At 30.3% G+C, this 20,965-nt stretch overlaps 2 protein-coding genes across 5 annotated transcripts in view; one reads left to right on the forward strand and one right to left on the reverse strand.

The window, feature by feature from the left end:
- Positions 1 to 498: 498 nt before the first annotated feature.
- On the forward strand, positions 499 to 5,804 carry LOC112685294 (transcription initiation factor TFIID subunit 10-like). The gene is made up of 3 exons (XM_025557132.1): positions 499 to 648; positions 2,747 to 2,811; positions 5,588 to 5,804. Exons 1-3 carry the CDS (start codon positions 583 to 585, stop codon positions 5,793 to 5,795), a joined length of 339 nt encoding a protein of 112 aa, XP_025412917.1. The 5' UTR covers positions 499 to 582; the 3' UTR covers positions 5,796 to 5,804.
- A 2,220-nt stretch (positions 5,805 to 8,024) lies between these two features.
- Positions 8,025 to 20,965, reverse strand: part of LOC112685278 (filamin-A) — a 117,111-nt gene continuing 104,170 nt past the window's right edge. For all 4 annotated transcript variants that reach the window (XM_025557114.1, XM_025557113.1, XM_025557117.1 and 1 more), the window contains 12 exons: positions 20,460 to 20,588; positions 19,718 to 19,891; positions 18,893 to 19,057; positions 18,612 to 18,815; positions 17,867 to 18,148; positions 17,029 to 17,193; positions 15,898 to 16,137; positions 15,052 to 15,245; positions 13,453 to 13,678; positions 9,809 to 10,024; positions 9,175 to 9,384; positions 8,025 to 8,327 (listed from right to left, as the gene is read on the reverse strand). In XM_025557114.1, coding sequence (XP_025412899.1) covers positions 8,143 to 8,327; positions 9,175 to 9,384; positions 9,809 to 10,024; positions 13,453 to 13,678; positions 15,052 to 15,245; positions 15,898 to 16,137; positions 17,029 to 17,193; positions 17,867 to 18,148; positions 18,612 to 18,815; positions 18,893 to 19,057; positions 19,718 to 19,891; positions 20,460 to 20,588 — 2,390 coding nt within the window. In that variant the 3' untranslated portion in view covers positions 8,025 to 8,142. The remainder of the gene's footprint in view (positions 8,328 to 9,174; positions 9,385 to 9,808; positions 10,025 to 13,452; positions 13,679 to 15,051; positions 15,246 to 15,897; positions 16,138 to 17,028; positions 17,194 to 17,866; positions 18,149 to 18,611; positions 18,816 to 18,892; positions 19,058 to 19,717; positions 19,892 to 20,459; positions 20,589 to 20,965) is intronic.

The following is a 20,965-nucleotide window of genomic DNA, read 5'->3' on the forward strand; positions in this document are numbered from 1 at the left end:
CTTGAACAAACTTTAGATCCACCCCCGATCACGCGTGCACGTGATAATCAGCGAGTCCGCATAATAATAATATCGGTCTTGATCACGTTATCTACGTTACATTTCGATTTCTCCTCTATTTGGCGAGAGTAAGACGATCGGTCATTTGCCCCGCGTTCGAGAAACACGGCTCGCAGTGGTCGCACTTGCTGCCCGTCTAAGGTCACCGATTATGAGCTGTTTTTGTACGTGACGAACCTAACCTTCGGCCGCGCGCGCAGGGTACGCTGAATGCAACCGACCCGGAGCGCGTTACACGCTTATCGCGATTTATCGTGACCTCGCTCGGTCGTCTTTTGAAAAGTTTCTTTTCAAGTTGTCACCGAAACGTTACTCATGGCATCCGTGTCGGCCCGTCACAACGTTACCAGGAGCATTCCGTCCGTGCAGTTCACCATCATCAGAAAATTTACGTTGCCGAATTCAAGTGTCCGATCCCGTTGTTCAGTCTCCCCGTCGAATCTATCAGCATCAACTTCAGTTATTGCATCATTGAACGTTCTACGTCCGTATCTTCGGCACAAGTAGAGTATTGTTCACGAAATGCCGATCACCGAGACCGCGTCGATTTCCGACGTCTTGAGAGAACTCCAGGATTACAGCCCGACCGTGATTATTATTATTTTTATATTTTTTCTTTCGATTATTTCGTTTTGTATAAATATACACCAATTTTTAGACACTCCCGTTATCATATATTGTTCCGTACGCGTCGTCGTCAGCGCTGATATTTTGACTGATTCAAAAACTCGTGAGAAATATTATCGCAGTGTTATAATGGTTATAAAAAAACGGTTTACGGCAATAATGAGTGATATTGGTTAATTTTTATTTATTGATTCTTTTACGTTGACGCTGCTAACTTTTTACTAGAATCTCTTAAATTATTTTATGTACAGTGATCCTATAATTTCTGTGAACTATATTCTTTATTGTTTATAATTTATAGCTTTTATTATAATTTAGTTAAAATGTTTTCATTAAAAAGATAAAGATATTATAAAAAATAATAATCTGAACACTATAAGAAATATTAATATATATTTCTTCTTCTTTTTTTTCAGTTTAACGGTCCTTGAAGGACCTGACTAATGACCTTTATACCCTAATATATTATTATATATTTATTATATTTAAATATCAATATACAGGTATCGTTTGATTATAAAATATTCTATAGTGCAGCTAATCAAACCTCTTAAACACTTACAATTGCTTTATTATGTACAGGCAATACATAAATAATAATAGTAATGGTATGTACGTAGATTTTAAATTGTATTGTAACTGCTTTAGGTAATAGCTATTTGTCGTGAACACAAAATTTATCGAGAAAATCGTATACACAGAAGGCGTGCCCAGGATCAAAATGTAGGATAGGGCCAGTTATAAGTATTTTAACCTGCACAGTTTTTTTTTTTTTTTCGTAAAATTTTCATAAAATGTTTATAATAATTTAATAATTTTTATAATATTTGAAGATATTAAAAAATAAATAATAACGATGTAAAAAATATTAACAATAACTATTTGAAAACAGGGTAGGACCTACCAAGACTACCCTCTGGGGACGCCATTGCGTATGGATCTAAATAATCATAAACATCTAAAAAAACATTTATAATTGAATTTTATAGTCATCATTAGCCGTTAGTGTTTGAATAGAGGATGTAGAAAATCGAGACGAGTGGAGATTTAGGACAAAGGTGGCCGACCTCAAATAATTGAGAGAAAGGCTAAAAATCGAATGATGTACTATAAATGCTGTTTATTTTATTTGTGTACAATTTTAATCTTTAATTTTTAAAACATTAATACTTGTCATTATAAATAATTTATTTTTAAAAATAAAAGTGAATTGAAATAATAATATATCAAAACCTTCCCGCTTGACATCTTGACACGATCAGGTCACACAATTACCGCAATCTCATCCGGCACCACCTTTTGCCAAGGTGTCGCTTCACCTTCGATTATCAATCGGGAATTCCGATTCAAAAAAACTAGTTTTGAAAATGGCAATGTGTCTCGAGCACCTGTGAACTGTTTGGCCGGGATTTTTATTACACATTTTTTTTTTTTTTTATTAGTAATGCGATTATGACCAAAAGCATATTGTGTAAACGTTTTATCTATGACTTTCTTTTATTGTTTTAATATTCATAAATCATTATTTTGGTTATTTTCATAATAATTGTATTATTCAAATAATTGAATTCTGTGATAATCTGTTTAAAGATGTACGGCAGAACCGTACTTTTGTCGATAAGAGTGTTGTGTGAGAGTGAGTCGTTAAGTTGTCGATAAGAGCGAGTCGATGTGATTTCCGTTAAAAATTTAACTGATTGGAATAAAACGCTATTCTGTAGAAAACGTAATTCCTTAGATTTTTTAAAATTTTTATTTGAAGACTTACATATTGCGTTGGATTCAAATCATACAAGTTAATAATAAAATTATCTTCTATCTTATATCAACATAGAACTTGAATGCTTCGAATTTCATTATTATTTTGTGTTCAAATAAATACAATATAGTCGTATATTTTTTTTTATTAAATTGGTAGAAATGTCGCGGAATTTCTGCGGTTCTTATTTTGGTATTTAATCTATTTAAATGTAATATTAATTTAATTTTAATCAATTATAATTATTTATATTGATAGTAATCGCATTTCCAATCAACTTTTGCAATTTTTACTTTACAGATACCCGACGCCATTACGTCTGCTGTGTGTGCGGAAGCAGGGTTCCAGACGAGTGATCCTCGAATGTAAGATGAAATATAATTATGTAAATGGGAACCTTAGAATTTCTAGGTATTTGAATTGGCCTGATAAAACAATTAATAATCAAAATAATGCTTAACTAAAATGTTTTCAATTTTATCCATTTCGACGAAAGTATTTTTTTTTTAAATAATTTAAATTAATAACACGCTTGTATACAATTGAATAGTATTATCCTAGTTAATTCCGGTATTTTATAATTTTTAGCAATAACACTTATAGATCATGATTATTAATAATTTTTTTTGTAATATTACTTGTTACCGTTTTCAATTTTAAGTAAAGAATTATAGGATTAATAATTGATAATAAGTAAATAATACGATTAACAAATAGTAGTATTCCATAAATATTCATCTTAATTTATAAGATCATTTATCTTAATTTACTTCTTCTTTGCTGGACTTATTTTAGACTGACATATTTAACCCATTTTATCTTATTACCGACAATATTTTACTGTAATTACTTTTATTACCTTAAGCGGAATCCATGCACGTAACTAGATATTTACAAAAGAGGGGTGTTATTCAAAATTAACCAACAAAATTACACACAACAAAATAATAACTCTACGTATACTTTATTGTACAAGCATACAAACACAATAGTACATTACTCATGCATATCTATTGTCTTGCACTAATGTATGAGAAAGTAATTAAATATTTTATTAAAATTTCATGTTTTCATTTTGTCTTTTTTATATATTTTAAATCGAGCATGAAACGACACAAAACTACGGCTTTAATTTATGATGAACTTTTATCTTTATAAGACTTAAGTATAACATGTTTAAGGGGGGATGTTACTACACTTGTAATACGCCCCCCCCCGGTTACGCACCTACTGGAATCTATATTTGATAGTCATTTTCATATAATTCAAGTTGAAAGCTCTGCGGTCAAATTATGAAATGGGACATAAAGAAACAGTCCATTTTAGACAAGTTTTCAAAGCGCTACAATTTATATAACCGAATCCAAGTTTCCGTTTCACACGAAGTCTGTTTAGACGGTTTATAAAAATTAAAAAAATAAACTATTAAGTACATACTGTATAAGTAGATATATATATTTTTTGTTGTAAGGTTTAATATTTCGGAGTAAAATGACTATAATATCTTACACAAATTATGAATTTTATATCATATAATTAAAAAAAAATAACGCAACATTATTCGTTATCAAGTTATGAATTCAGAGATAAAGTTATGATATGAATTCAGATACAGCATTATGGAGAGGAAGATCGTTTAGGGATAGCTACCGTGAAAATTAATGTCTGTGTTTAAATCAGGGACCGAAACCTTGATGAATTATACGGTACCAGTTCCGATACGGATCCTAGAAAAAAAAAATAGGTTCCGGTTTTGATGCCGATTCTAAAATAACTAAAATTTGGGTTTCGGTTTATTTTCGGTTTTAAAAAAAAACTGAAACTTCGGTTTCGGTTATTAAAATAACAAAAATTTAGGTTTCGGTTTATTTTCGGTTCTTAAAAATAAAACATTAGTTTCAAGTTTAGTATTATACTAATTTGAGAAAAATTTGGTTCTGTTTCGATTCTTTTAAAAATATAATTAGTATTAATTAGCGTCGATTACGGTGGTTAATACCAATTTTCAACCAGATAGCCTACCATCACTTAAGTGACTTTGGAATAATTAAGTAAAAGCGTACTCATCACCGACTACCCTGTTTCAAATATCGCTTCATTTTTTTTATTGTTTAAACATTGATTTGTGAACTATCATTTGTTATATTATTATTCAGTATTTAAATTTTTAAATATACAATTCTATATATTTTTAAGGTTTGAGATTTGCGGTCGGTGGTTCAGTAGATAGTACATAGAAAGGTCTGTTCCACTTTCATAGGATTTTAATCTGATCACTTTACCTCATAGATATACAATAATTATAAATATATGCTTTACCTTATAATAATCTGTGAATATTAAAATATTTTAGAATAATTAATAATAATGTTAACAGTTAAAAATCTTTTAATATTTATTGATGATTTATCCATAAAATAAATATATTAAAAATAATAATATTTAAGATAAGAAAACTTTTGAAATGTAAAGATTTTATGTAATACGTTGACGTTGATAAATTATTTTAATATTGGTACTTTTAAAAATAACCGTAAATATTTGATGAAATCTACCTAATCATAAATTATACATCATAATGAATAACAATAAAACGCGTTTAGTGTTTACCGCTCAGGCGTGCTGTACATCAGTTAACGATAGTCACAATCATAACATACTCCAAAAAAGTTATTTATAAACATAATTTTAGAATTTCTCGTTATTATGGGAACTAGAAAACCCATAGATATAAATATGAAGTAAATAATGACTATTTTGTTGCAATTCTTATTACAGTATTACATTATTATCAGTTGTTACATAGAATTATTGTATACTTTTATAGTTTAATGACACGTCTAAACTCTATAAGTACTTGCATGATTATTTTTAAATATTATTAATCCCGATAATAATAGATCTACGTATTTGTTTAGTTCTTATTACTTGTTAATGACAGATTTATCGGTTCTGGTGAGGTTCCGATTTTTAAATAAATACAAATAGAGGTTCCAGTGGGGTTCTGGTTTTAAATTTATTTAAATTAGGGTTTCGGTGAGGTTCCGGTTCCCATTATTCAAAGGGTTCCGGTTCCAAAACCTGTTATTTTAAGTACGGTTCCAATTCCTGGTTAAAATCTACTTAAACAACTTGTTTCAGAATACGATTGGTAGCGATAGCTTCACAGAAATTTATTTCCGACTTAGCCAATGATGTATTTAAACATTATAGAAAGCGTTTATCTTCCAAGCAAAGTAAATCCGGTACTTCTTCCAAAGACCGTAAAATTACATTATCAATGGAAGATTTAACTCCAGTGCTCAAAGACTATGGAATAGTTGTTCGCAATCCTCCATATTTTCTTTAAATTATTAAAATTATTTTACTTAATGAACACTTAACTGATCACAAATGTTTTTCTTGATACAATATTATTCGTTTCTTTATATACTTGTTTATTTTAATTTCTTTAAATGATTTATTAAAAAAAAAAAAAAAAATGTAAAACATGTAAAACATGTAGAACAAATATTTAATGTATTATTCATTAACAATAAAAGTAATTTGTCAACGAAATTTATATTAATATTTATATTTATTTTGTTCTTGTCTTATTTTTATTGTATATTTTATAAAGTGTAATCTACATAAAGAACTTTATTCACACTAGTGATTGTTGCAATATTTTATTAAATAATTCAAGTTTATTCAAAAATTTCTGGCAGAATAAAATTAATTATCTGGAAAAATATTAATTCCACAAAAACTGATAATTTATTTAATATAAACTATGTATTTAATAGAAAATCGACTTATTTTTTTTGAAAAAATATTTCAATGTTTTAATAAATGATAGTAGATATGTAATTATATAGTATTTATAGTAAATATAATATACCTGTATAATGACTATTTATAAAAATTAAATACGAATACTTAGAAAAGTTGATTTTAAAATGATTTACCTTAATTAATATTATTTGATTGTGTAAGTATTAATAAATTAATTATTTATTCGAAATTGGTTGTCCTTTACAAATATAATAACACTTCAGGATAAACATTTATTTATTTATTTTTTTATATTTTAATAAAAATGAAATTAAACGTATGAATTCTAACTCTAATGATCAACTTTAGTTTTTATAGTTAATTAAAGTCCTTATAATCTGTTAAAATCTAAATAATCGTATTTATTACTTAACAGATATTTAATGAATTATTGTATGGATTATGATTAAATAAAATAGAAAAATGCTGTGCACAATTGTTAAATCTGTTAAATTCAGAATTTTTAATTATAATACGTGTATACTTTTATTTTACTATATTATATCATTATAAAATTAAATGGCTAATAATAATTTTGGGCCATAGGAAAAATCGTTTATGAAGAATTATAATAAAGAATCATAAGAATTATAATAAAAATAAATTATGTATCCGATTAAGAGTAAGGTTCACTAAGATATAAATTATAAACAGTAATTATACACAACAGTACTTGACTATTAATTTTTAATTAGAAACCCAGTCGTACTTTATATAATACTCCATTCTAGGCATTTTTATATATTTTTATATATAAACTATAAAAACAAAAACGAAAATAGAATTCATCTCTTTTATTTTTGTAGTGAAAATTAAAACATAGGTCTCTGCTATTTTTACACCTACAAATACTTCAGCAGAAGTTTTAATGCCATTTATTGCTACAACTTTTATAGTTACACGACCAAGCAATATTAATTAAGGAAAATTATTTTAAAATTAACTTTTCTAAGTATTCGTATTTAATTTTTCTTATTTGTATATTAAAATATCAGTCTTCAAATTGTATGAATGTGAATCACTCAATAATTAAGCACAGAGACAAATTATGCTTTTCACTGAACTATGTTATAATTTTTATTTTATTTTCTGATGTTAGTTCATAACCAGTAAAGGTCCAACAACAGTTTGTTGACGTTTGACAAGGTCTAGCCGTTTAGGATATATCCTTAACTAACACTATGTGTAACACAATATCTTTATTTACAGGCATCCCATTTATTTATTTTTCTGTATATAATGTATTATAATATTAATGAATGTATAAAACTATATTGAATCAGTACAAATAACGAAAATACGTAATAGCCATAAATTAAGAATTTCTACCACGATGAAGGGTGTTTAATTGGTTAGACGACGAGTGTTTTGCAATATAAATTATTTCGAAGTATTTAATAATATTATTATTTGATTATTGTTGGAAAATCAATATTCATCTGTACTCGAGTGTTTCGAACAGTTGAGTATTAATATTTTACAATATCTATTGAATAATAATAATAATTAATGTAATAATAATAATAATAATAATAATATTAATAATAATAATTATAATAATAATAATAATAATAATAATAAATATATTATAAATAAATAATTATAAGATTTTTTTGACTAATGAACAGTATTATATAAAATAAATATGATAATTTTTGAATAAATATAAATTATATATAATAAGAACGAAACATTGAAATTAGTATTTTTTTTCCCATACAGAAATATATTTTAATCCCACGGACGGATAACTGTTTTCGACTTGTTTTTTTTTTATTTATTTATTTTTTGTTTTTTAATTTTGCTAATGATAGTAGACCCCCTGTCACCATACATTTATTAGATCCGATGTATTTTTGCCAATTTCATTCGTTTTTACAGATTTAGGCTTCGATTTTGAATGGTGATCCGGGTATATGATCATCGCCCCACTTGACCAACAAGATGTACTCGCCACGTTCCCGGACGATGTAGCTTACTTGGTAATTGTTCTGTTTCATGTGCTTGATGAATATCTCCTCACACGGTCCCTTCGGTCCATAAATGCCAACGAACAATATGTTATTACCTGCAACACACGTCAATACATAGTGTTTTAGTAAATTCTATATATTATGTCATTCAGTGGCGTATACATAACTTTTTTAGGGGGGGGGAAGGATCATTTGCAAATAAATCATTATTTTTATTTTACTATTATTTTTTTTTGCGTTTCTAATGCTCACACACTAAAAAAATATTTTATAACATTTAAAAAAAGGCATAGGGAGATTTAACCCCCACATCCCCCCTTCTATACGCCACTGACTTCATCGGTAGTGCCAAAATAGTGTATGATTATAATAAACTATAATATTCGATGTAACTGTAGAATTTCGACCGGCAAAAATCCGCTCTGATAACTCAAAATACGTTAAAATGTAGCGTTTTTAAGAATGGAAATGTTAAATATTTAATCTAAATGGATCGTGAGGAGAATACAATTTCAAAATCACATAAATTGTGGTATTTAAATGCTCGTGTTATCAACAGGAATGACAATATACAGTTAATAGAATATTAAAGAAATGTTCAAATAATCGTATTCGATAATGTTAAGTATGAAAATGTTATCAGGACATGCAGAAACAAGCACAAGAAAATATTTCTGGAAGGTGTCTTTGAAAATATCTCATGAAAAACTTTAAAATAATTATTAAGTTTGTAAGACATGTAGTTAATTTTTTTATAACATTTTCTAATATTTCGAGGTGGGAGATTGAACTACGATCACGCCTAAAGAAGGGTTAGAGTAATAATTTCGAGAAAAATTGGTTTAGATGTTTTTATGGTTTTAAGCGTTTGAACGAACCCAAACAGTAGAAAATCTACTTGGTCTTGTACACTCTACATTATGGTGTCATATAACGAATTACCGGCATCGCCTGCACTTATGCTGAACAAATTTTGCTTTCCTATATACGCTTTTTTGAGGCCCATTCCCTTGCTGGTGACAAGAGAAGCGTTCGACTTGAAATGCGGTAAAACAACACCAGATCCGCCCTTATGGCTCTTTGACACTTTGTGTACAGTTTCCACGACCACCGAGCTCGTTTCTTGTGGACCGCGTTCGGCCAAATCCTCACCTGCAAAAATAATTGAAACGTAGTCACAAACATTATTAATACAAAAAGTAAAATAGAGTGCTATTATTGCAACTAGCAGTGAATGCTTTTCGACATCACCAAATAATATGTTTTTGAATTAATCGTTTTCCGGACCATGTGGGACGATTTATTGTTCACAAACTTCCAATCCATACACTGTTTTCTATTAAAAGGTCCCAATAACTTCTACAATTGATAATATTATTCATAATTTTTTTGCCAACCTCTAATGAACGTAAATATTGTTGTTTTAATATACAAGCCGCATACACGTCCGTTACTGTATTTTATCATTTAAGTCACTCTCAAGTGAAATTAATAATCCGTTATCACTTTTTTCAACACTATGCTTTGGTTTTATGGTTTTTTTCATTGTTTTTCTACTTCGATCAAGTTCACTTACCAGTACATACAACTTTGAACGGCGAACCGACGATATGATAACTGTTGTATTTCAAACTGATGTAATATTCGCCTGGCACCAGTGGCGTGTACCTGACCTTATAGCCTTCTTCTACTTCGGTACAATCCATGGAGACCTTACTGGGACCGTCGATAGTCACTGCCAACGTACCCGCACCTGCATTGCACGTATCCACAATGAAGTCTGTCTTGTGTCCTAGAATATTATACACAGCGTTTTAGTTGTAATTCTATTATTCATATTATATGTTATAATTTAAGGGTTCGGGACTTATTGCACACAAATTGTAGAAAATATGCACCTAAAATAACTATTTATATTAACTTATTATATTACTGTGTATGTTCGATTTCCTTTTCTTCATCTTATCCTACAATGAAAAAATTGAACTAAATACATATTTTCTTTTTAAATACTTTAAACGATTTACGATAACCGACAGTATACATAGGAACCAGTGGCGTACAAGTAAACGTAGGGGGAGAGGGTTAAGGGGTTGTAACCCCCCCCCACGAAATTTTCTCCGATGTATAGGTTAAAATTTACAAATTTTACAAGTTTGAAATATGAAGAGCTAATATTGAATTCCTAGTATCATTAATTATGGAATAATCTATTCTATTATCAATGCTATTATTTAAGTCAAAATATATTAAGGATTTGCAAAATTTTGTTAATTGTAAATTGTGTTACGTTTTTACCTTGACCTCTCCCCACCAGAAAAAAAATCCTGTGTGTGCTATTGACAGGAACAATTAGGTATTTCACTAGTTGTCAAATCCAGTTTATAATGTTATTATCTCATCTTTATTCAAAAACTGAATTGTACGGAGAAACAATTAAGTATTTGCCTTGTTGTCCTGTCCTGACTCGTGCTATAATTAGGTATATTGATCGATGCATGAAAGTAAAAAAAATAATGTTAATCTTTAAAATAAATTTATTTAAAATCAAACGAAAACTGTGTAATGTTTTAAATAATAATTAAATTGCCAATTTTTTTCAAATATACGGTTTTCTCGGAAAACGGCGAAATATGCAAAAATATGCTATTAAGTATTTTGTATTTCAATCCGTTATGACTTAAGACAAATTTATATCTTACTATTCTACAGTCATTATTAAACCATATGCAAATGCCACAAGTCCCGAACTCTAGTTCAAGCAAAATCCTGAGTTAATATTTTTACTTATGATAGATTAGGTATATTTGAAGAGTTGAAGAGTTCAGAAAAGAAGAACTTCTATATATATATATGTGTGTATGTGTGTGTATGGAAGTATCTTATTCATTTGTAGTAAATAAACAGTTATTAAAACTAGGGCTTGAAATCGATTTCAAATATCGATAGAAATCGTTAAAAATCTTTTAGAAAATCAAAATCAATATCAAAATCGTTAATGGTTGGTAATAATTTTTAAAATTTATATTGAAATTGAAAAAATGTAAAATCGATATTTTATATCAACATCAAAATAATTTTAATAGTTTAAACCGATTTTAAATTAAATTAATTTAAAATTCAACAGCCAACTGATCTATTTATATTGTCAATTCGTAGATACTGCCATATTTGGTAATAATATTGATTATACATAATAATAAATAAATAGTACCTATTTTGTTTTCTTAGAATATTTACGATAAGGAATCAGCGTTCGATGAGCGATTATTTATTTTTATACATACGATTTATTCCGTATAATATACTATATATAGACATTTTGTAGTGTATGATTATGGATATTAATTTATAATACTCCATTGGCTGTCACCCATGAGTTATACTTTTAATCAATAATATACAATCAAATAATCTGAAATAGTTTTATTTTGTACTTTAGCAGTTTTGCTTGGCGTCGTCATATTTGTTCCATATATAATTTAAAACATTGTTCTCATATTTAGTTAAATTATGTCTGAGTCTATGAATAAAAAACTTTATTTTACATTTTAATCATTTCACATAGATGTATCCCTAGTTTACTTAATTTTAGCTTTACTTTCATATTATGTTTTTTTCATTTTTGAGACACTTTAATAATAATTGTAGTTTGTACGAAATGTTTTATAACATAAGTAATAAAAAAATGGTTTTAATTACATACTACCTACAACAGTAGCTTATCGTTACAACCTACAATACTATTATGCTAATGATGTACTAAAATTTGAGAAATTATTATAAGTGATGGATAACATTTTGTTGTGAACCCAAAATCGAAAAAAAATAAATACCGATTTCTGAAACCGAAATTGAAAAAAATGAATATCGATGTTTCAAATCAAAAACGAAATTGCAAAAAATAGTTATCAATATTTGAAACCAAAATCGAAATTAAAAAAACTAATATCAATAATCAAAATTGAAATTAAAATCGAAATTTTTTATTTCAATTTCAAGCTCTGATTAAAACTACAATAGCAGTTGCTATTCCAATCCTGTTGGCTCTATCAATGTGTTTTATAAGAAAAAACGAGTAGATATTCTTTAAATAGTAACCGACTATACTCTCATGTTTGCGGCTCGATTAACAATTTTTTTTTAAATGCTCAATAAATTTCTCGTAAAATAAGTTCCTGATAAAATATCTACGGGAATAGTTTAATAGAGCGTTACAGAATAATTATGAGAACGAAAAAGTGGTATATAAAAATATTTTATCACTTATTAAATATGTCGATCGTGAATTTATGGCTATTATACAAAAAAGTTACCGGCGACACAATGCAATTGGCCAAATTTAGAGAAAATTTGGCTGTAATTCTTATGTAAAACTGAAACCAAAAATCGAGTAGAGGCATACTTTCAAATTCATTTGAAGTGTAAGATATAAAAAAAAAAAACGAACTCAAACACCATATGCACCATTTAATGAAGTAAGAAGAGATTGCATAGGTCATTGGCCAAACTTTGAACAGCAAAGGCGGGTATGCAAAATGCCAAACTGCAAATTTCAGTCGTTCACTAAGTGTACAAAATGTTCAGTATATCTATGTTACAATAACGATCGAAATTGTTTTGTAAATTTTCATTGTAGTTAATTATTTCTTATTTTTTTTGAATTCCATTGTTACAAATTACAAAATAATAAAATAAATGTCATTATTATTATAATTATATTGTAGATGTGTTATATATAATGTTTACTGCAGATACCTATTTCCATAAGAAATTCAGTCAATCATGTTACAATGAGATATCGTAACTGTATACAAGTTAGTTACAATAATTATTCATTGAAATGATATAACATAATTTTTTAAGTACAAAAAAAATGACATGCAGTGTAGGGTTAATATAAATAAAGTGTAAACAGTGGTCCATGATATTTACTATAGATTTAATAATAATTTTAAAACAACCAGTAAAATAAAATATCATTTAACTTAAACTTCTTCATTTGTGTATCTAAAAAAAGTTTTTGATCTAAAAAAATTCGATATACCTATGTATGCAATGTGTATCTATCTAATTCGAACAAATATTTATGCAAAGCACTGTGCTAAAATGTATTAAAATATTTATTTATTTCGGTCAAAATGTACAGTAATTCGTTTGTTTAACCGAGGATTTTTCATCGTCAGTGCGAGTATTTTAAAATGTCGTGACACAATTTACCTGTTTTAACGTCTCCCAAACCACTACCGGTGGCATGCACGGCAGCCGGATCGGCGTCTCCTTTGCCCACCTTAAGACGATAAGGTGATCCTGGAATATGGACCCCATTGAACTTGACATGAATATTGTGCACGCCATTATCACGAGGCATGAAACGAACCGAGTACATATCTTGATCAATGGACTGAATGAAACAGTCGTCTTCCGTACCGGACGGAGACACCACCTGAACAAAAACCATTTACAATATTATAATCAAGGTTCAGATTTTATAGTATTTATTAATTGTTAAAGAATAAAGACAAAAATAGCCAAGTAAGATATAAAATTGTTTTATGCATCAGGGACTCCAAAGAATAAAATTTATTTTGCTAATTTTTGCGTATTTGAAGTATTTTAGATTTTTAGTACTTTTTCTGAAGTTTTAGTTTTAATTTTTGTTGATATACATAATAATACAGATAATGATTTATTTTGTATTTTTCATAAATATTGTATATATTGAATGGAAAATAGATTTTTAAGTAAGATAAATAAGATTTTTTTTGTAGATATAATAAGAAAAATGTTCACATTTTTGTTTTTGTCACAAGTTTTTTAAATTATTAACAGGAAAAGGTAATTTTAGTTTCTATCATAAATGTATTAATTCATAAAATTATTTTATAAATATTATTTCAAAAAATAAATTAAACTATCAGTATGAGATAATAAATTGAATCACATTTTGATTTACATTTTCTTTTTTCTTCTTCTATTTTTAATATTTTTAGGTCATATTTTAAGGTTAGTTAATTAACATTAGTATTTAATTGAAATCCCCACGCACGAAATACATTCGATCCTATGAAAATTTCGTATGGCAAACAAATATGTTACTCAGGTGTTTATTTACTTCTTAACTTCACATACAATAGTCTAGTATTATTGCTATGATAAACGGTGAATAGAGTACAGGCGCGTTGTGCAACCAGGGCCATTCCGAAGATGAAAACCAAGGGGGGGGGGAAATATATGAAATATGTCGACTATAATTTTTTTACTCAATGTATGTTGTATAATTAACTATATGTAGTCATTTTTTTACTTTTTAACATGTATATATGTGTCAGTGTCGCACGTTCTTAAAGTTACATAAATTTTATTCGTGTATACATTGTATTACAAAATATGTAATATTTGTTTCCCGTAAGTAAAATTAGGTCCTTCTAGGTAATAATAAAACAAGTCCGACTGCCGACTGGTGTTTTCATTTGGGGGGATGAGACGCCCTCCCAAGACCCCCCTTTGGGACGGCCCTGATATTATAGTGCATATTTCAACACATATCAATGGTATAAAATCTAAACCCTGGTTTCAATTAATTATGTATATTACTGACGAGAGAAACAAATTATCATATCACTCAAAAAATGGTAAAAACCTAGATTTTTTTTTACGATTAAGGGATTGTTCCAGTATGGGTTGTCTGAAAATGTATTAAAATGTATATTAAATATGGGCTTTGATTTTTAACATTTTTTTGAATTTTTAACCTCGGAATCAATTTTAAATGTGAAAATCAAAAATTTTTTGCACGTTATATTCGTTCAACGTTACCTTTGCATCTAGTTGACCAACAGCACCATTTTTACGGACCATGAACTGCGCCGGGTAGTCAGCCTGAACTCCGGACGTCGGGAATTGTGCTATTTCAAGCTTGTGCGCGTCGCCCATAGCTGGTGACATGAAAAGTTTGTACGGTGAATCGGGTATGTGCTGGTCGTTGAACTTGATACCAATGCGGTATTCTCCTGTAAAAGAAGAGTTTATTATGAAAACTATATTTCTTTATAGACAAGAGTGATGAGTACACGCATAACATAGTTGTGAATGTGAAATGTGAAATATCATTTTAAAATAATGACGTTTATTAGTACACAAGAAACTATTTATAACATCAAGATGTCGATTTAACCGACCGACCAGTTAGTAAAACCGGTGTATGATGGCCGCCCATAACTTTTTAAATTTTTTTTTTCATCCAACATGTCACAAAACACGTACATAATATGTATATATTATATATATTATATAATTATATTTGGTCTACTGGGACCTTCGATATTGTCGAAACCGGCGTCTAGAAGACAACGGTTTCAAGCCAATGTTCAAGTGCCGTAGTGTAAGCGTATGTGGAGGTACCACAACAAAATATGAAGATGAATTCAAAAACGTTATTGTGACCAGCAGGGTCGGACGTATCTAAACTGCATCCCTGAGCTAATGAAGAACTAACGCTCCTACATTGTGGAACGTGAACGGGATAAGAGCTCATCTTTGACCAATTGTTTACCAATTTCTCACGCCTGCGTATGTAATATTGTACTACGGACATATTTAAAACTCATTCCGTGGACGGGTATCGGGTGTTTGGTTTCGATAATTAGTGGAACGTCGACAAACCTGGTTCGTTCACCACGTAGCTGACGTAACACGAGCCGTCTTTGCGGTCTTTAAAATCGATCTCCGCCTTACTGGGCCCTTCCACTGATATGGCCAATGAGCCCGGACCGGCCTCCCTTGTCCATACGTTGAACTCGCACGGTTGCCCTTGTTCCCCGCGTTCGAGACCGGAACCACCAGCGTGCACGCGATGAGCGCCTCCATCGTTCAACGGACCGACGGTGAACTGGAACGGCGAACCTGCAACAGGGCGACGTGTAGTTTAGTCACAGACTTTTATAATAAACTAGATAAGTAACTTTAGAGATTTGTTGAAGCTCGGCTAATGAGTTGCCGTATTTAAGATTATGAGTTGCCACATTTAAGATTATTCTACATGTTATTATAGACTACCTATATTATGTTCTATAACGATTTATCTATTAAATGTAATGTTTATTATTTAATTACTTAATTTATTTAATTAAATTTAAAATGTCTGTTTCCTGTGCTGCGTATGGGTTCACAAACAGATACCAAGTGAGGCAAAAAAACAATTCTTTCGGTAAGTTATGTTATAATACATTTACCAATTAGTAAGAATGAAGCTTTTAAATAACAAATGTCTTAAAAATCGTTCAAAATCATTAAAAATATAAACGTTGGTCACGTTCACACTCTATTTGATAAAAATGTATTCTATATTTATTTTAATTTCATAATTGTGTGATCATAGATTTCCCATTCCTAACAATGAGTTCATGGAAAAATGGATAATTACATAGCAAAAACATTTTAAAGCAAGTCAATAAAGTCAGATATGTAGTGGTTATTTTACAGAACAAGATTTTCAATATTTATGTTCTTTATTTACTATATAAGTTTATTATATCATATTTATACATTGTAATTACAATTTTAAAGTATATAAATAAATTATTTAGTAAAATAATATAAATTCTTATAGGAATTGTGAAATTAATATTTAGCATTACAAATATGGGAGTTACTTATTTAGTATAGTAAAGAAATCTGTGAATTTAGTGTTCAGCGTCAACCACGGAAGTCGTTTCCGAAGCCCCGGACCCGAACGCGCCACCGGGCAGGGAGGGTGACGGGGCACGAGACGACGGCTGTAGGGATAATACTTACCGGGTATGTGGACCTCATTGTATCGTACCGATACGGTGTGCACGCCCAATTCCTTGGGCACGAAGTGCACTGCGTAGAGACCGTCTTCGATTTCGTTGATCTCGGCATCCTCCGTGATACTGCCGGGCGAAGTCACCGTCGCCGACAGGTCGTACGGTAGCACGCCTGCAAGAGGAGAGCGATAATAAACGTTGGTTACAGTTGAAAAAAAGTGTCTAGGGTCTAGACTGCATCTAATGTATACGCGATGTATTCATAGTCTTTGAGGTTAAAATATAGATAAATGTTCGGACACTGTAAATTAACCTAATTTGAATACGTTTGCCAAGTTTGGCCGACAATATCGGTTGTTGCTCCCAAAGTGGTTATTACTAGCTAATTTTTATTTTCCCCTTACTCCTTTATTTAAATGATAGTTATTAGTTATACATTAACACGTTTGAACATTCGTGTTTATTTGTGAGCATCATGGGAAATATTTTAAATCAACACAAAAAACATGTTTGCGTTAGTTTTTGAATACTCGTTTACATATACTTTACTTTTAAAGTAAGGATAATTTAATAACAAAATCTTTAGTCGCTAGACTAAAGATCACACAGTTGTCTTTAACCATTTATTTCCCATGTCATTATAAATTTGTGTTCCCTTCGAATGATTATAGAGATTATATTATAGGTATATTATATATGTAATATATCTTATAAATATTATCCATCTATATTTATATGCATGTATAAATGTATAATATACACGCATATACGCGTATAACATTATGGCGCAGAATATTTCTGATCATAAACAACAGCTGTTCGTAAAACAGTACAATTAGTCATACCTGGCATCTTGAACGTGAGCTTGCAGTTACTGCCAACCTCAGTTAGAGGAACGGCTTCACGTTTACGCTCAATTTTTTCGCGCTGACAGTTGCTTCCTTCGCCTGTCACTTTAACGGTAAAAGGGGACCCGTCGACGTGGTGGTCGGCGAACTTTAGGTTCACTATGTAGTATCCTGGTTCCGTGGGCCTGTACGAGATGTTCAACGTGCCATCTTCGTTGTCCTTGCATTGAATCTCTGCTTTACTCGGACCCTCGATGGAAAGTGATAGTCCACCGTATCCTGAATAAAATAATAAAATTAAAAATTAAACACACACACATATCGACCACATAAGTAATGTTTTGAAATTTTCTTTTACACACGATATAATGAAAATATAACGATCTGTCAAATACGGCGATAATTGAAAAGAGTAAATAATCAACTTTCGAAAATTCACAACGTTTGGCATGAAAAAAAAATACTATAATTTGATATTTTAATATTTCAGACAAATGTGAGCTGTATTATAGATGAAAGTGTTATTTCGATGTATGATTCGATTATAATTTGTGTTTATATTCGTATCGGAATCACGCTAAAGATTCTCAATTTGAAAAAAGTTCCACAAAACGACATTTTTTTATGTTATGGTTTTCCACAATATTGCTCGTGGTTTCACGTGTGATACACGTAAATCTACATTTTATTCCATAGCACTTTGGTTATTATCGTGAATTTTCCAATCGCGATTTTCGCTTACCAGCACTTCTTGTGTCCACTGTAAACAGATTTTCGACTTGCGTTTTGCCCTCTTTCAACCCGTTTCCAGTGACTTTGACCTTTTTCGCGTCACCGACTTCTCTTTCACCGACGGTTATTTTAAACGGCGAGTTGACGATGTGCTGTCCCATCTTCTTCACGGACACCACGTGTTGGCCGATTTCTCTGGGCGTGAACGATATACCTAGAACAGACGATCGAACGGTCGTGTGAAATCCGAACGATGACGCGTACGTATTAAATGTAAAGGTAGGTAGTTACCCAGGTTGCCGTTGGGCAGACGTTTCAAGAAGCAGGGTTCTTCCAAACCACTTGGCGCTTGAATCGAAGCGTTCAACAGTCGAAAGTCTTTATCGAGTACCTTGCCAGGCAGTGACACCTCACTGCATGAGCCTACGGATATTTGATTTCTCTTCCTGCCCTCGCCTATGCATAGACATAATTGGATAAATCATTGTAGATTAATTAATTTTAATTTTTTTTTTTTTTTACAGTAAATAAGTTGAGTAGGTACCGTTAAAATTAAATTGTTAATATATTGAACTGCTCAAGTATGTGTAATTATTACGAAAGTAAGTCATTATGACTTATGAACGTTTTCAATTTCGTATACATTTTACATTTATCATAATCAGAGATCGTAAATGCTTGCATTAAAAAATGTATAAATAAACATGCAATAATGCACTAACATTTTATAAAATATGCATTCAAATATACACTAAAAATTTAAAATATGCATTAAAAATCTTAAACTACACACGAAAAAAATGCTTCTAGAAGCATTTTTTAAAATAATAAAATGTGACTAATGTAATGAAGTGAAGGGGCAAAATCAATCCAAGATAATTGAGCAAGGGGAGGAAGAATTGTATTGGAAGTAGCTTTGGCAAGCCCCTCAGCTATTTCATTACCGTGTATGCCAATATGGGAACATAATCTCTTATAAGTATTTTATACAAAACTGATCGAGCACGACAAATGATCATATAATTTTATAAATTTTAAAATTGAAACCTCAAAATTCAAAGTCCAAATTAATTCGATTTGACACTATCACTACAAAAACCAAAAATCGATTATTACCTGTGACTTTTGAATTATACGGGCTTCCTTTGATGTGCTTGTCGCCGAACTTCACCGAAATCCTGTACTCGCCGGGTGCTGTCGGTAAATATGTAACCGAAATGGTACCGTCCTTGTTGTCGTGGCAGCTGATCTCCGCCTTGCTGGGTCCTTCCACGGCTAACGAAAGGCCACCTTTGCGTGAACGCATCAACAAGTTAAGTAAGGTTATGTTTGATCAACGAAACAATAATAATAATAATTTTTGGAGAAATCACAGTCAGTGAACTCGATCGATTCCGATCACTTGCAAAAAGCTACCGAGTGGCAGACCAGAGAAAAGATAGAAAGATATCGTAAAAAATAGATGATATGAAGCACATTGATAATGAGCATGTGGTCGATAAAAGTATAATATAAGAGTGAAACGTAAAACATTCTCGACGAGGTAAAATAATAACAAAAACAAAAAACACGTGTAGCCGTAATCATCGTGCATGGTGAACATAATCGTATGAACAAGGTGTGCTGATAAACTCGATTATTGATTTAAAGGAGTTAATTGGATTAATACCACTTTAGGAAGATAGCGCAAAAAAAGTTTTCAAAACGGACCGAGTATTGGGACAGAAAGGAAGTGACAAGAGTCAGCGACGATGAGTAGAGAGAAATTCGTTTGGGAAGTCACGGTCTTACAAAGACCAAATCTCATTTGAATAATTATAATAACAACAATAGTATAGGTATAGTTCATTACACGTACCGGCTCCGGCTCCTTTGGTGTATATAGTGAAGTCGGACGGTTCTCCGCTGACGCCGTGCGTGAGGCCAGGACCGTAAGCCGTGATGTGTCCGCTAGTGATCGAGTCGACATGGAATTTAAACGGTGAACCTAATATCAGTCACAATGGATGCTTTAATACCTTTAGCAAACGTTAACATACTCGGCGGACACGATAAATCAGTGCTGCCGCATGCGAACATATTGAAAACTGATTAACTTTATTTTCATTATTTTATTTTATTTCGTCACGAATAGAAAAAATGTAATCGTATAAAAATGTAAAAATGCAAAATATTTTAAATTATATTCCACTTTTAGTATTTTTATTATTTTTTTTTTAATTTAATTTATTATCTGAAAATGTAAGCGGCTTATTCTGAGTGAATAAATCATAAATATTTAAAAACGTTAAACAACAATTTAAATTATTGAAATGTTTTAATATTTTTGTTGCTTTTGCATCAACCACTTTAAAAATTAATGGA

This window comes from Sipha flava, unplaced genomic scaffold, assembly GCF_003268045.1.
Source record: "Sipha flava isolate LNK unplaced genomic scaffold, YSA_version1 272_pilon_pilon, whole genome shotgun sequence".
Taxonomy (NCBI): Eukaryota; Metazoa; Arthropoda; class Insecta; order Hemiptera; family Aphididae; genus Sipha; species Sipha flava.

What these genes read in the sequence shown, in the direction of transcription:
- LOC112685294 (XM_025557132.1), top strand. Translation starts at nt 583, where the DNA reads ATGCCGATCACCGAGACCGCGTCGATTTCCGACGTCTTGAGAGAACTC. An exon ending in TCCAGGATTACAGCCCGACC is followed by an intron (nt 649 to 2,746) that starts GTGATTATTATT and finishes TTTACTTTACAG; the next exon opens with ATACCCGACGCCATTACGTC. An exon ending in CAGACGAGTGATCCTCGAAT is followed by an intron (nt 2,812 to 5,587) that starts GTAAGATGAAAT and finishes AACTTGTTTCAG; the next exon opens with AATACGATTGGTAGCGATAG.